The sequence below is a fragment of the Rhinolophus ferrumequinum genome, chromosome 16, assembly GCF_004115265.2.
Source record: "Rhinolophus ferrumequinum isolate MPI-CBG mRhiFer1 chromosome 16, mRhiFer1_v1.p, whole genome shotgun sequence".
Taxonomy (NCBI): Eukaryota; Metazoa; Chordata; class Mammalia; order Chiroptera; family Rhinolophidae; genus Rhinolophus; species Rhinolophus ferrumequinum.
Genome location: NC_046299.1, coordinates 28,342,181 through 28,358,093, shown reverse-complemented (window position 1 = coordinate 28,358,093; position 15,913 = coordinate 28,342,181). Strand labels below are relative to the sequence as shown.

The 15,913-nt window shown below is 37.9% G+C and overlaps 1 protein-coding gene across 1 annotated transcript in view; it reads left to right on the top strand.

Annotated features, from left to right (window-relative positions):
- Nucleotides 1-47: 47 nt before the first annotated feature.
- Nucleotides 48-15,913, top strand: part of TBC1D12 (TBC1 domain family member 12) — a 101,591-nt gene continuing 85,725 nt past the window's right edge. Inside the window, exon 1 of the mRNA XM_033130782.1 lies at nucleotides 48-173. Within this exon, the coding sequence (XP_032986673.1) occupies nucleotides 106-173 (68 nt within the window). The 5' untranslated portion in view covers nucleotides 48-105. The remainder of the gene's footprint in view (nucleotides 174-15,913) is intronic.

The window sequence follows — 15,913 nt, the reverse complement described above, 5'->3', positions numbered from 1 at the left end:
GCCGCTAGCCCCGCCCCATTCTCCGCCGCCGGAAATGGGGCGGGACTTCCGTAGACAGGCTCGGGAGCGCGCCTCTGGGCCGGCGTCCCTCCGGCGTGCACGAGTATGGACGTGCGCCGAGCCCAGAACAACGTGGGCCAAAAGGCACTTGGCCTGGGGCAGTACTTTATAAGGTATTTTAATCTTTGACCTTTCCCGAATTTCTTTGAAAGTGTGAAATGGGGCTCCTTCTTTCAGAATGAAGGGACTTGGTTTTTTTCAATAACTTCACTGCATTTTGTGCCTCTCCTCACGTAGCTTATCTTTCTGTTATAAATACTGATTTTTGTAGTCTGTTGTCCTTCCGTAAAGTCTTGAGAGCAGAGAAATCTTATTCCATTTGTGTAATGCCCGCTCCTCGCCTGGCCCTGTTTGGAAATGCCGAATGATTTCTCGTGACCCCCCGGCACTCAAAAGTCTGTGATTCTTGATGTTTTATTTTGAAACACTTTTTGCCTTAGTAACCATTGTCTGATAAAGAGTTACATCAGTGAAATTCATCTGCATTTCAATATTTTACAACTATTTTACCTTTGTGTAAATTGTACTGCCTGCTTAGTCATTCCCCGGAATTTTAACGGGAAGATTTATGCATTGCAAGAATAAGAATATGTTTTTTTAAATGATTGTCTCTCAAAGACTTTTTTCATGAATAAATTTAAGAATTCCACTTCCGGTTTTTTGTTTGTTTATTTGTTTTTGTTTTAATTTAAAGTCCATGATTCTTGAGCACATGACTGACTCTCAGTCTGGCTTGGCAGTCCTGAGCCCAATGGGAAAAGCCAGTAGAGGCTCAAAAGATTCTGAGCTTCCTGTGGGTGTTGGTTTTAAACTGAGAAGAAACCTCCCAATTTCTGGATCCCACTTCAAAAACCAAGAATCCCATTCTATCTGGAATTCTTTCCATCCCTTTCAGCGTTCCCAATTCACCCCACCCCGTCCTCACACACTCAGAAACAGCAAAGCCTGTCCCCCTGGAGTATTACTTCATCAAGCAAACTGAAAATGTTTGCCTGTGCTCTTCCCAAGTGTCCGAATTCCTTTCCTAACAGCAATTTATCCTTAGTCACTCCCATCTTCCAGCCTTCCCTCCTGTCTCCAAGGACGAGGCATTCACATTTCAGTTTGCAACCAACTTCTAGCTTCATCAGACTTCTGTGTCTCTAATTATCCCTTCTCTCCTGTGTCCTTTCCCTCCCTGATGGATCCTTCCCCTTGGCCTATAAACGTATTCAAATATCTTCCATCCTTAAATTTTTTTCTAATGACTGTCTCCTTTTAATTGCTGTTCTATTTTCCTCCTTCCCTGCTTGTCCTTCCAATAAAATTAATATTCTCCTGGTGTCTCCATTTCTGTGTTATCACAGCCCAATCCTGTGCTAGGTTTTTGGGGAATTAAGTCATACTTTTGGCCCATTTTAAATTTATAATCAACAAAAATCTTTGGATCATTTTTAAGCAATTGTTGCCAAGCTAAATCTCTCCCATCTTGAATCTGAGCAATCTATTATTTGATGGCAAACTTTAAAATGGAAGTTTATTAATATAATCTTACTGGTTTGTCAGTCTTGTGTCATTTCCCACTCAGTCAATCCACTGCTAAGCTCAGTTTGGGCTCTAGATCCTCTTGGATCCTCCAGACCTTTCCTGGACAGATGGGCTGAGAGGAGTCACTGCGCTACCCCGAACTAACTTCACAGAGATTGTACCCAGAGATTCCCTGTGAGCTCTTTTGAGGGGCCTGTTAACCCAGTTGACTCTGCCTGTAACATCCCACTGAAACTGCTCTCATTAAGTTCATCAAGAACCTCTAAATTGTGAATTTTTCTTTTATAAGTGTTCACTGAATGATGTCAATTCTTTTCCTTCCTGTCTTTTTTTAACTAGATCTCTGCTGCATTTCTCCTTTCTCAATTAGAATTTCAATTCTCTTGACTCTCCTAACAGCCTCTTCCCCAGGTTCTCCTCCTACCTCCATTCCTTCTTCCTCTTGCCTCTTCAATATTTGTTAACTCTCGGATTTCTACACTTGGCCCAATTTTCTACTTCTCTTCCCATTCTACTTGCTCTTCCAGTGTAATCTCACCCATCTTCCTATTGCAAAGAGATTCCCAAATCTTTTGTCCAGTCCATACCTCTCCCTCAAAACTCAGTCTTGTAGCCACCTGCCTCCTGGATATCACATGCTAACCACAGAACTTGACCAAACTATTGTCCAAAACCAAACTATTTTTTTCACTTGTGCCTCTTCCAACATTCCCTATTTCATTCATTTACCAACAGCTAGAATCCCAGTATTCCATAGATCTTTGGAAACAAGCCAGGGCTTTCTTGGTCACTCACATATTACAGTTCTTCCATTTTCTATGAACAGACAGGTTTGAAACTGTCACTAAGTAGACATGGGACAATAAAGTTTCTAATGTTACAGTCCCACAGATAATTTATGTTATATCAAGGGAAATTGAAGAAACTAAAAGTGCATAATAGGCTCGAAATAGATGCTTTATTTTTCCTTACGAAAAATTACTAAGTGGTGCCAGATTATAAATGTAAATCTCCAAAATCACAACATCAAGAATTTGAAAATATATATGTCACGGTCTCTACCATTGACAATGTTAAAATATAGTTGAGAAAAATATACAGAGTTGAGAAAGATAATTATGCATGGCCAAATAGAGATTAATAAAAGAGATCTCGTAGATGCTAGAGACAAAAAAGATAAAAGATGCTTTGGAGGAAATGACAGAGCCACGTATACTTAAAGGTAACCTTGTAGAAAGAAAGGATCAACTTCAAATAGGTGGGATAACATTTTCTAAGCAAGGTCACACAGGTAGTGTAATTTATATCGCAGTCCATAAGGAAATTAGGTTAAAACAGCTAATAATTATAACTAATGAGTAATTATTAAAATTGTTAACAAAACCTCAAACTAATAACAAAAATAATAATATAGCATATGTTATTGGTGTCCCATTGACAATCCTCTGAGGATTCCCCATTCCATACATGCCCAAAAAAGTCCTCTACAAGTGCTTGCAACTTTTTTGTTTTTTTAAGATTTTATTGGGTAAAGAGAACAAGACTTTATTGGGGAACACTGTATTTCCAGGACTTTTTCCAAGTCAAGTTGTTCTTTCAATCTTAGTTGTGGAAGGCGCAGTTCAGCTCCACGTCCAGTTGCCGTTGTTAGTTTCAGGGGTCGCCCATCATCGCTTGCAGGAGTCCAGGAGTCGAATTGAACTGGCAGCCTTTGGCATTAGGAGCACGGAGCTCTAACCGCCTGAGCCACTGGGCCAGCCCCTGCAACTTTTAACTTGAGAAATTTTTCTCGACCCCTGCAGGGCAGGCCAAAAATGCTAAGGAATTTTCACCCCTGAGAGCACCCTTTAACCAATTACAATTGGAAGTTGAGGGATAAATATACCAATTATTGTAGATCGAAAAATGTCTTCCAAAGGCACAAGGTCCTGATCCCTGAGACCTGTGAATATTACCTTATATGGCCAAAGGTATGATTATGATTAAGTTAAGGATCTTGAGATGGGGAGATTATCCTGGACTATCCAGCGGACCCCTAAAGACAATCATGTATGTCCTTATAAGAGATAGGCAGAGGGAGATTTCACACAGACAGAAGAGGAAGAGGCAGTGTGACCACAGAAGCCTATTGTGGTGAAATAGCCAGAAATCAAGAAATGCCAGTAGCCACTAGAAGGGGAAAAGGCAAAGAACAGATTCTCCCCTACAGCCTCTGGAGGGAGCTAGGCCCTGCTGACAGCATCATTCCAGTGATGATGATTTTCAATTTCTGACCTCTAGATCTTTGAGGGAATAAATTTCTGTTGTTCTTCAGCACCATATTTGTGGTCATTTGTTATAGCAACCATAGAAAATGAATACACCAATATTCATACTAACAAATATACCAATGTTCTCACTTCTCACAGGTGGGACAATTCTGAGGTACATTCTGTATTGTCTCCTGGAGGTTCACAAAAGGATTGAGCCCCACCTGCAGAGGTATCTTACAGTACTCATCAGCCCACCCTATTACTGTCCTTCTTTTGAAAGTCTCACCTCTCCATCCTGTAATCAGTGGTTCCTGGACACTCCTTCAAAATGAACCACTTGCACTTGATATCCTCATGTATTAGTTTCCTGGAGCTGCCATAACAATGGGCCACAAATTGCATGACTTACAATAGAAATTTATTCTCTCACAATTCTGGAGGTTAGAAGTTAGAAATAAAAGTGTTGGTCAATTTGATTCCTTTTTAGGGCTGTGAAGGAGTATCTGTTCCATGTTTCTCTCCTAGCTTCTGGTAATGGCTGGCAATCGGCATTCTTTAGCTTGTAGATGCACCACTCCAGTCTCTGCTTCCATCTTTAGATGGCATTCTCCCTACGTCTCTTTGTCTTGACATGGCCATCTTCCTCTCATGTAAGGGCACTAGTTATATTTGAATAAGCGCCCACTCTAATGACCTCATCTCAACTTGATGACATCTACAAAGACCCTATTTCCAATTAAGGTCACATTCATAGGTACTGAGGATTAGGATTTTAACATCTTCTGGGAGGGTAAATAATTCAACCCATAACACCTTGACTCGGGGTCAAATTCGAGGGACCCCAATGTAAGACAGTTATCACTGCTTAAACACTTTTGTTTTCTTTAAATTAAAGTTTATTGGGGCAATAATTGTTAGTAAAGTTACATAGATTTCAGGTGTACAATTCTGTAATACATTATCTATATCTCACATTGTGTGTTCACCACCCAGAGTCAGTTCTCTTTCTATCACCATGTATTAGATATTAGACCCCGTTTACCCTCTTCTAGAGCTCTCCTCCCTTCTCCCCCCTTACCTTCTGGTAACTCCTAAACTATTGTCTATGTCTATGAGTTTTTGTTGTTTCAGTTGTTTGTCTTGTTCTTTTGTTATTAAACACTTTTAATAGTTCCCTACATACATATTATTTCATTTTATCCTCAATAATTTAGGTAAATATTAGCTCCATTTTAAAGTTAATGAATCTGAGGATTAGATATTATAGTGTAGCAAAGTCTGTGTTTACACCAGGTGGGAAATGTAAGTTGTCAGTCCCATCAGTGGGAGTGGTTTTCATCAAAAGGGATCAAATGCCTTAAGCCCTTTTCCTAATCTGCAGTATTATAGATCAGGAAAAAATTACAGAGGAATTTTCCTAAGGTTGTGATATATGTTCTTTCCACTTAAGATTATTGTTGATAAACTAAACTTCTAAGACATGAAATTTCCTCTTTCTTTACTTGCATTAGCTTTTCAAAGCTTGTTTTTTTCTTGTGTTTTTTTTTTTAATTCATTGCTTCCCGAAATCTTTAAGGAAGGGGAAGTAGATTCCATGCACAAAGTCATGTACAGTTTCTGACCGTCCCTTTGGCAGCAACGGTTCCTCACTCTCTTTCCTCTCTGTACCAGACTCTGCTAGGAGCTCTCTGAAAGAATGTTCTGTAAAACAAAGACACATTGTCTCTAGGCCTCTACTCTAAAACCGTGGGGGAAGTGTAGCTGAGCAGGGAAGAGAGGCTAGAATGAAACTAACATGGAAGACGTGTGTATCATTCTCACACCTCCACAATACTGTCCCTGCTTAGTCTGATGTTCTCTACTCCACCTGTCACCAAATCTCGAGTCCTTCCTCTGGTTACAAGTGTGGAAATACTTCCACTCATGGGCTTATCCACATACACTCCGAAGACCTGCTTAGGTGGCATTTATGCTTCTAACTGTTTTCCTTCATTTTCCAAAGTGATGCTGCTGATTAGAGTTAAAATCCATTTGGGTGAATAAATGGATACATAAGTGAAATAAGTAGATATCTATGAATAGATGAATGAGAGGTTGGGATGATCCAAAATATCTCCTCCTACATCTGTCACTCCAGAAAGAAAATAAAGATCCGCCCCTAAAGAATCTCTTCTTTGGGTCCATTAGGAGCAAAAGGACTTTTTAATATTCTATTTAGGACTTTTTAACATCCAGGGGAAAAAAAGGGAATTGTTGGCTTCTGGAGGTGGCAAGAATAGGAAGTGAAGGAGGGGAAGGGTATAAGTGAAAGAGCCAGGCTCCAAAACAGCTAGCTTTTAAATATAATAATACATGGTGTGTGTGTGTGTCTGTTTGTGTATCATAATGTAATGATAGTTTCAGGGGCATATGAGTTATCTATTTCTGCTCTACAAATTACCCTAAAACTTACCAACTTAAAACAATAATAAAAATTTATTATTTCACACAGTTTCTGTGGCTCTAGAATTTAGGAATGGGTTAGCAGGATGGTTCTCATTCTGGAAGTTGCAGTCTAGCTATTGGGCAAGGCTGCGCTCATCAAGATTTTACTAGGATCCAAGAATCAGCTTCTAATATGGCTCACTCAAGGGGCCTTGGCCAGAGGCTTCAGTGCCTTGCTGGCTGTTTGGCAGGATGCTTCAGTTTCTCACTATGTGAGTCTCTCCATAGCTGCTGGAGTCTTTGTGACACAGCAGCTGGCTTCCCCTAGAGCAAGTTATCCGAGAGAGCAAGGGGAATACTCTCGTGCTTTTTAAGATCTAGTCTTGGAAGTCACCACTTCCGCTATTCAATTTGTTAAAAGTACGTTACTCAGTTCAGACCACACTCAATGATACGGGAATCAGAGTTCACTTTTTGAAGGGAGGAGTATCATAGAATTTGTGGACATACTTAAAAACCATCAGTGTTAGGTTCAATGAACATTTATTGAGCATCTTTAGATCTGGGTACGCACTGGAATTCAAACATAAATTATTTTCCTATCACCCAGAACTAAGTAAATCACATTTTTATGTAGGTAGACAAAAAAAACAATTTTAGAATACAGGACATTATAGGACTACATGATAGGTTTAAAGCTAAATGGGCATGAAGGCGAGATTTAAATCATGGAGAGCTTTGAGGAACTGATTTCCTACTGAGCAGAAGAGAAAGGTTATTTTGTAACCTGTGTGACTACTCATTCATAAAACTTTGTAGGACCTAAACTGAGAACTAAATACCAAAGTACAGAGATAGTGACTTATTCCATCTTGTAACGCCTGACACCTAAGTCATTTTTTATCTACAAATGGTCAATAAATATTTACTGATTTGTTGAATTAAATTTAACTGATGAGTTAAGATGAATCTTACAGTAAGTATAGACTCATGTACCATAGTTCTTATGGGTGTTTTGTTACCAGTTTCTTTGCCATGGTCAGCTTTTTTCTCTAGAATTTAGAGCAGTCACCGGGGCACAAACTGGAGGCTTATGGGCCAACCTCTACCAGTTGTTTGGTTAAAACAGTGCGTGCGCGCGCGCGTGTGTGTGTGTGTGTGAGATATTATTTTTAATTGATTTTTGAATGCTGTTTGGTGGAGCATATGCTTAGTATGCACTCTCCAATTACCCATGCCCCCCTACTTCCTGTTGTCTAATATCAATGAGCCTAATTGGTCCCTAAAGGTAGTTGAGTGTAAGAGGCATGAATCTAGATTTCAAATTATAAGATTACACTATTCAACACTAGTTCAGCCTATTCTTACTCTCCATCCCAAGGGTGAGCTGTTTCCTGTGTATCACTTTTGGCTTTAAATCAAAAGTTCTGTTTTGGTAACCACTTCCCTTTTTTGTTTAGTTAGTATACCCCTGCATTCTGCTAAACCCTTGTTTTCTCTCTCTTCTTTCCGTTCCTTCTAGTCAGCATTCTTAGTGAGTCTCCCTGTCCTACTTCTCTGAATCCCCGCATCCTAAATAGTATACGGGAAAAAGGACAAATGTTGAGGACAGAAAGACTTCGTTTTTACTAATTTTTAAAATGGGGATAGAAACACCTACCTTTGAGAAAGATAATCTAAATATGGCACCTGGCATGTAAAAGGGGTGCTAAACTTAAATACATTCTCTGCTTCTTTTGGCAAGTACTTTCAAAACTTGTGGCTATTTGCACAACCCTTCCGCTCTTTTCCTATCTTTATTCTTCTCAGTTCATTGATTTATCCTTTTATTAATTCACTTATTCAACAAATGTTAATTGGTGACTTACTCTATGTCCCCTTTTATACTTCACAAACCCATTGTGAGCAAGCCACCAGGGTTCTGTTCTCCCCCCCCATAGCTGAGATCCAGAGCCAGTTTACCATATTCACAGCACACAGTTGTTGTATGCTAAAGGTAATCACCATCTTCTAAAGGAGGTTTCTGCTGTCTTTTCCTAAACATTTAAAGTACTGTAAAATTCTCTCTTAGCCCACAATTTGTACACTTCTTCATGGTTCATGTTCAATTCCAAATATTTTTTAGAACTATCTAGTCACTAAGGTGGACTGAAAGCAGGTTGAACTAAAGAAACTCTTGACTGATTCTACAATGAAGAAATATAAATGGCTAAGTAATATGGGAACAGGGCGGAGTGGGGTTCAGTTTCATTAATAGTCAAACAATTTGAAATAGTTAAGAGAAGTCCTTTTATTCATATAAAATTGGGAAATCTTTAAAATGGTATAATCTATCTTTGGTGAGGGTTCAAGCAGATGTGCACTTTCACACAATGGGAAATGTAAAATTGTACAATCTTTCTTGAGAGCAATTTGAAAATATGTATCAAAGGACAAAATATCAACTTAACAGTGCAGAAACCTGGCGGGCATCATCTTGACTAAAGTTATTAAAGTTAGTCTCCCCAGTATCAGAATAAACCAACATTATGAGCTTCCTGATCCAATGCATTGAGGAGGGCCCAACATCACTTTTGTGGCATTCTTACTGAAAGTACAGTTCCTGAATTTAATTACAAGGAAACAATTGGACCAACCTAAATTAAGGGACATCTCACATAATAATTGACCAATCAGTTTCAAAAGTGTCAAGTCATTCAGGATCAGCTACATAATTTACAGAGACCAGTTCAAATTCAAATGTGAGGCTCCTTCTTCAAAAATGATTAAAAATTTCAAGACGGCAACGGTAGAGCATTAGAACAATTGTGCAGGGCCCTGTGCAACTGGACAGGTAGCATGCCCATGAAGCTGGCCTGAGGTCCTGAAAGACAAAGAAAGACTGAGAAACTGTCTTGCACTGAAGGGGGAGAAGGAGAATGAAAACTGAAAGGAATGTTTGATCTTGCACCAGATCAAGGACATTAGTGGGGCAAAATGAAAAATTTGAATATAATAGTAATATGGCAACGTTAATTTCATTATTTTGATAGCTGTATTGTGGTTATGTTGGATATTAATTTTTGGAGAATCTGAAGAGCATATGGAAATACTTTGTACTGCTTTTGCAAATTTTTGTAAGTCTCAAATTATTTCAAAATGAACAATTAAAAAAAAGATGTGGGAGATCATTGAGCATTGTAGGATTCACTGGAATTGTCTTGGAAAATAGAGTTTAAAGCTGGGTTTTGGAGGATGGATGAGAATTTAATGGATAGGAAGGAGATTTAATTGGACATAGGAAGAAAACATGTAAAGCAATGCAAAATCTTTGCCTTCCAATCTACTAAAAACTTAAAATGTATGTTTGTGTCATTTCTCCTATAAATTCCATTTCTAATAAATTTTCCTGAGCAAATAACCAAAGATACGTACACATATTTATATATAAGGAATTAAACTGCAACAGTGTTTGTAATAGTAAACAGTCGGAAACCATCAAAATGTCCAATAATGGGATTGGCTAAATATACTTTATTTCATCCACAGAATGGGAAACAAATCATATGTAAAAGTATTCAATTAATATCCAACTAATTTTAAAATGATTTTTGTTGGGTGATGGGATTGTGTCTTTTAAATTTTTTCTATATTCTGTTCTGCAAAATGGCTTCCTGTTATACTTCTGTAATCACTGGGGGTATAAATATATATATATATATATATATATATATATATTTAACCTACTTCAAGTCTGGCCTCAAACGTTTCTGAACAGGATAACACTTAACAACTTTAGTCCTCCTTATACTGAATTGATGTAAAAACTATCACTTGATTATAACAGTAGCAACTATTTGCAGAACCTGTCATTGTTTTTGCAAGTCTGTCTATAATTTTTAAATGTAGGCTTAGCGATGCTTTTCCACCAAATGTAGCTGAATACCCTCCTGTAGCATAAAAAAAAAAAAATATTTGCAACTCTTGTTCTTCACAATTTATAGCTACAGCAGGTATTTGGAAATGCATTTCAGAGCATTCTTTTAAAGAGTTACCATTTAATCACTTTTAGAAATATCATTAAAAAAGGAAAACTCCAAAAAATTCCATGTTCTCTTTTTAGGTCTACCCTTTTTGACCTTTATCCGGCTTAATATACAGTTTATACATCATTGTAATTATGCTACTTGCAATTGTAAAATTAACTTTTAATATTATTTGTAAAATTTCCCCATATTTCTGCATTTTTATTATTATCTTCATAATATTTCTATAGAAATATTTGATAGACCTACTTTTTCCTACACTTCTCATATTATTGACAATTGGGGTAATTTCTAATTTTTAACTATTAAACATTTTGCTGTAAGCATCTTCGTATAGCTTTTATTTTGTTCTTTTGAATGACTTCCTATGACAGATTCCCAGGAGTAGCGTTACAGTGCCTCTTGACATTTGGCATGAGTTTGCTTCCCCAAAGGACCAGTGTGTATTTCTAAAGCATTTCATCTGTCTCTTGGTTTGTGGCTGTCCTGCTGTGGCTTACCAAACAACACCTGCTTTGTGATCTTACTGTCATTCATTTCCCACACATATCTCACCCTCTGAGTTAATCTGTGATACGCATCCTTTCAATACTTGTTGTCTAACTCTAATCCACAAACTTAGTCCTAGTCACCCTCTCTTACCAGCTGAGACTTTACCAGGCATGCATGGAATTTAAACCGTTTGTGGAAGTTGAAGATGATTTCTATAGCAATCCGAGTCATTCCCATTGTTTTACCGAACTTTCTTTTGGATTTTGATACCAAATTTATTCCACGTCTTGTCAACCAATTTTCAGATGGACTTATTGACCACATTTTTGTTTAGTAAGTTCATCATCAAAGACTCACAGCTTTCAGATCAGGTTGAGGACAACCTATGCTTATTTTAGGTTTCACTAGTGCATACTCATACTAAATAAATCATCGTTAGGCTAAACATTTATCCATAGATTATGAATTTGCATGTGTCCAAAAGTATAAATAGGAGTCAGCATCAGGCAGTTTCCGAATCACAGTCTTGAGGATTATAGATATGACTAATCTGTTGAGTTGGAATTTCCTGAAGACTAGACACCTATGTTGATAGTTTATTATTGATCCATTTATTCATGTATTGCTTTAATAAATGTTTATTGAACAGATGCTATGTGCTTGACATTGTGCTAGGTACTATTGCTAAGATGAACAAAACTGACATACTCTCCTCACAGAGCTTGCATTGTAGTGTGTGTGTGTGTGTGTGTGTGTGTGTGTGTGTGTGTGTATACAAATGTCAGTCAAAAAAAACCCCATAAAATTATAAAATTATAGGTGTGATACTGACTTCAAAGAAAAATGGTGCATGAAAGCATGTAACTAGAGCCTAAGCAGTGGGAGGGGAGGTCAGAGGAGGTAACGTTAAACTGAGACTTGAAGAAAGAGTAGGAGTTAGCCAGGTTGACAAGGTAGGGAAAAGCCCTGTGGCAAGAAGACCAACATGCATGAAGACACTTAGACAAAAAAGGCTTAGCAGATAGTTTTAGAAGCAGAGAAAAGGGCAATGTGTCTGAAACATATTAAGTGAGAAGAAGATAAACATGAGATGAGGCTGGAGATGAAGATAAAAGTCAGTATAACAAAGACCCAGATCATCATGGAGAACATCCTAGAAAGAGAAGCTTGCAGAAGGGAGTTTGGGAGAGAAGAAGGAGAGGAGGTTAGACAGGTAGACAAACCATGAAGAGCTTTGTAGGTCATGAAAAAAGATTTTTGTCTCTGACCTTAAGAAAATAGGAAGCCACTACATTTTGATTAAGGAAGAAGAACCCTCCCAAAGAGTACTTGGAAGAAACAGCCAAAAATGGAAACAATATAGTAATGAAAACAAAGGAGAACATGTTTCTCTTAAAAGTCTGAAAGGTTAATATGATGATGACTGAAAAAGCAGGGCAATGACATCAGATTTGTGTTTATAAAAACATATTTGACTGCAGCATGGAGAATTGTTTGGATGTGGCCCCAAGTGAATGTGGGGAGACCAGTTGGAGGTTAATTCTGTCACCCAGGAATGAGATGATGGTAACGTAGTCTGGGTGGGTGGATATAGTGTGATGTGAATAAGTGTGAAAGACATTTACATGAGATCCTCAGACCTTATTCACCTCACAGCTGAAAGTTTGTAAGGATCTTTCAGAGGATCTATCTAATTTCAGAAGATCTAATGTAAAAGATGGTGACTACAGTTGATAATATTGTATTATATAATTAAAAAGAAAGATAGTTAGGAGGTGAAACAGATAGACTTTAGAAACTACTTGGTGTATCAGCTTCCTAGGGCCGTGATAACTAATTACCACAAACTCGGTAGCTCAAGACAACATGAACTTGTTCTCTTACAAGTTTGGAGACTAGACGTCTGAAATCAAGGTATTGGCAGAATTACTTTCTTCTGAAGACTTTGCGGGGGAATTTACTTCATGGCTCTCTTTAAACTTATGGTGGCTGTCACCAAGCCTTTATGTTCCTTTGCTTGTAGACACATCACCCCAGTGTCTGCCCTCAGCTTCGCATGCACTTCCCTGTGTCTCTGTGTGTCTTCTCCTTTTCTGTCTTTTATAAGGACATTGTCACATCTATTTAGTAGATCTTTGAGAAGAGGGAGTACGTCTAATCCAAGATGATCTCATTTTGAGAGCTTTAATTACATCTGCAGAGACCTTTTTCTAAATAAAGTAACATTTACAGATACTACAAGTTAGGACTTGGACATATCTTTTTGAGGGACACAATTCAACCCACTACACTTGGCTAATTGGATAAGGAAAAGGGAAGTATTAAGGATGACTCTTGGGTTTTAGGTTTGTGCAATGGGATATACAGTCTGTCATTCAGTGAGATACGGAATATTATAATAGGAACAGATTTGGAAGAGGCAATTATGAGTTTGGACTTGGACATACTGAGTTTGAGGTGACTTTGAAACCAGCAAACAGAGATGTTGGGTACACAGTTAGCATATAAGATCGGGAGAAACTGAGTAGCTGGTGGTGGTATGTATAAAGATGGAGAATGTTGGAAGAAAACTAAGAGAAACTCATTTTAGTCATGTTATATTTATGATGCTTAGAAATATCCATATGGAAATATCAAGAAGGCATTTGGAGTCTAATGTAGCAGCTGTAGATACAAATTCTGGAGTCTTCAGTTTATAGGTGATCATCTAAATCATGAGAATTGAAGAGATTGTCTGGGGTAAAGAGTGTTGAGTGAGAAGAGAAGAGGGTTCAGAACTATTTCATTAGGAAATTTCAGTTAAGGAGAAAGAAATCCCCCTTTGCCTGAGGAAACTGAGAAGTATTAGCCAAAGATGTAGGAGGAAAACTGAGAGAGTATGGTGACAATAAAGTAATGAAAACTAAGGAAAAGTGGTGTTCCTTTCAAAAGGGGAAAGAATGCTTCAAAATGGAGGGAGTGATCAACAGTATAAACGCTGTTGAAAGATCCCATCAGCCAAAGCAGCCACTTTATAGGGTGTAGGGCTGGTTTTTAGAAGTTTTACACACTTCTAGCTAGGAGGGGAGAACTCTCTGTTTTACCCTGAAACACTGGCAGCTCTGAAGGGCTTGGTTCTTGGTGAGGGACTTCTGGTCCAACTCTTGTCAGCAACTTGAGCTCCTGCGGGGGTGTGTGGATTGGTTTAATTTGATTTCTCTTTTCATGAAGTTTATTAGAAATCAGACCTATGTGAGAAAACCATGGCCTACCTCCACTGTCTGCCAAGTAGGGGTGTTTAATCAGTGGTGTTACGATTCACAGAAACACATTCTTGAAATGAAAGGGAAGACAATATACTTACATTGTAAAATGGTTTACAATAAAGTTTGACATCTTACTGCAGTCTTTTAGAAAAGGCGGAGGGGGGAAGATCAAGCAAGTTGGACAGTGAAAACTTCCTGTTGGATTAGGAACAGGGAAGTCATTGAGAATAAAGAATTATGGACAGAACCTAGAATGGAGTAAATGGGAGGTGAGAAAATGGACATGTTTTAAAACATTTTTTGAAAAAACCTTAAACTTACGAAAAGTTGTAAACATGAAAATAGTACAAGGAATACTCATATATCTTTCCCAGATTTGCCTACTGTTAACGTTTTATCCTATTTACTTTATCACTTGCTCTGTGTGTTATTTGTGCATGCATTTTTTTTGTGAATTGTTTTACGGTATATAACATATATCATGGCCCTTTATCTGAAATACTCCAATGTGCATTTCCTAGTAGAAATATTTTCTTACAGAACTGATATAGTAATTATCAATTGTAAATACCAATGTTTACATTGAGAACTTTATTTAATCCACTGTGCATATGACAGTTGTGTCTGTTGATTTAATGCTGTCCTTCGTAGGATGTTTTTCTTTTCTATGTCAAGAACAAAACCCAGTTTAAGGGTAGATATCACATGGAATTGTCGTATTGTTTTAATCTTCTTTAATCCCGAACATGTTCATAGCTTTTCTTTGCCTTTTTTGATATTGGCACTTTTTGAAGAATAAAGTCCCCCTGTTTCATTTTTCTGAATAGGATTTTCTTCGTTTTGAGTTTGTCAGATGATTTTGTGTGATGAGGTTGAAGTTATACATTCTCGGCCACATCATATCTTTCTCAGGGTGTCACATCTGGAGGTGCACAGTGTCTAATTTTCACAGCAGCTTGCTTCTTCAGAGAAGCAGAGAGATAAGGTTGTAGCCCAGCTGTAAAACAGTATTTCTCAACGTTGGCTGCAAATTAGAATTAATTGAGCAGCTTTTAATATCAGTGTAATGGCCCCTCCTCCAGGGATGTTGAACTTAACTATACTTGGGTGGGCCCCAGACACCAGCATTTTTACACTTTTTTTTTTTTTAAGTGTGTTTTTCCAGGACCCATCAGCTCCAAGTCAAGTAGTTATTTCAATCTAGTTGTGGAGGCCATAGCTCACAGTGGCCCAAGTGGGGATTGAACCGGCAACCTTGTTGTTAAGAGCACTGCGCTCTGACCAACTGAGCTAACTGCCCCACCCCCACACCAGCATTTTTTAAAACTTCCGAAATGTTACTAATGTGTAGCTAAGTCTGAGGAACATTGCTCTAAGGGTATGTGGGTGGTGATGCTGGTGATTTAACATGGTAGAAGGGAAAGCATGTTTTAAGGCAATTTGGAAATCCAGTATAACAAGAAAAAGGTTGAGGATTAGAGAAAGATGTGAGGAATTTTGAGGCCTTTTGTTTGAGGCCTGTAAGAAGTACAGTCGTAGCAAAATAATAATGTGGGATAATGGTACCATATTTCACCCTTCAGTAATGAAGATTGGGTCATACATGTAGAATATGACCAACTATATGTATTTTGAGAACTGTAAAAGGCAAATTTTCTTAGAAAATGTAAGAATCCAAGTATACCAATAGTTTTCCATATTTTAACTAAGTTAATTAATATTTTACAGCAGAGATTGCAAATATTCTTTCTAATCATAACAGTTTCATATGGCTTACAGGAATGTGCCAGGATATATTATTTATGCCTAGAGTTGTAGTAATGTAGTAATAATGGTATCAAAAGTTTTTAATGTCAAATTCTTAAGCAGTGCAAAAAGGATATGCTAC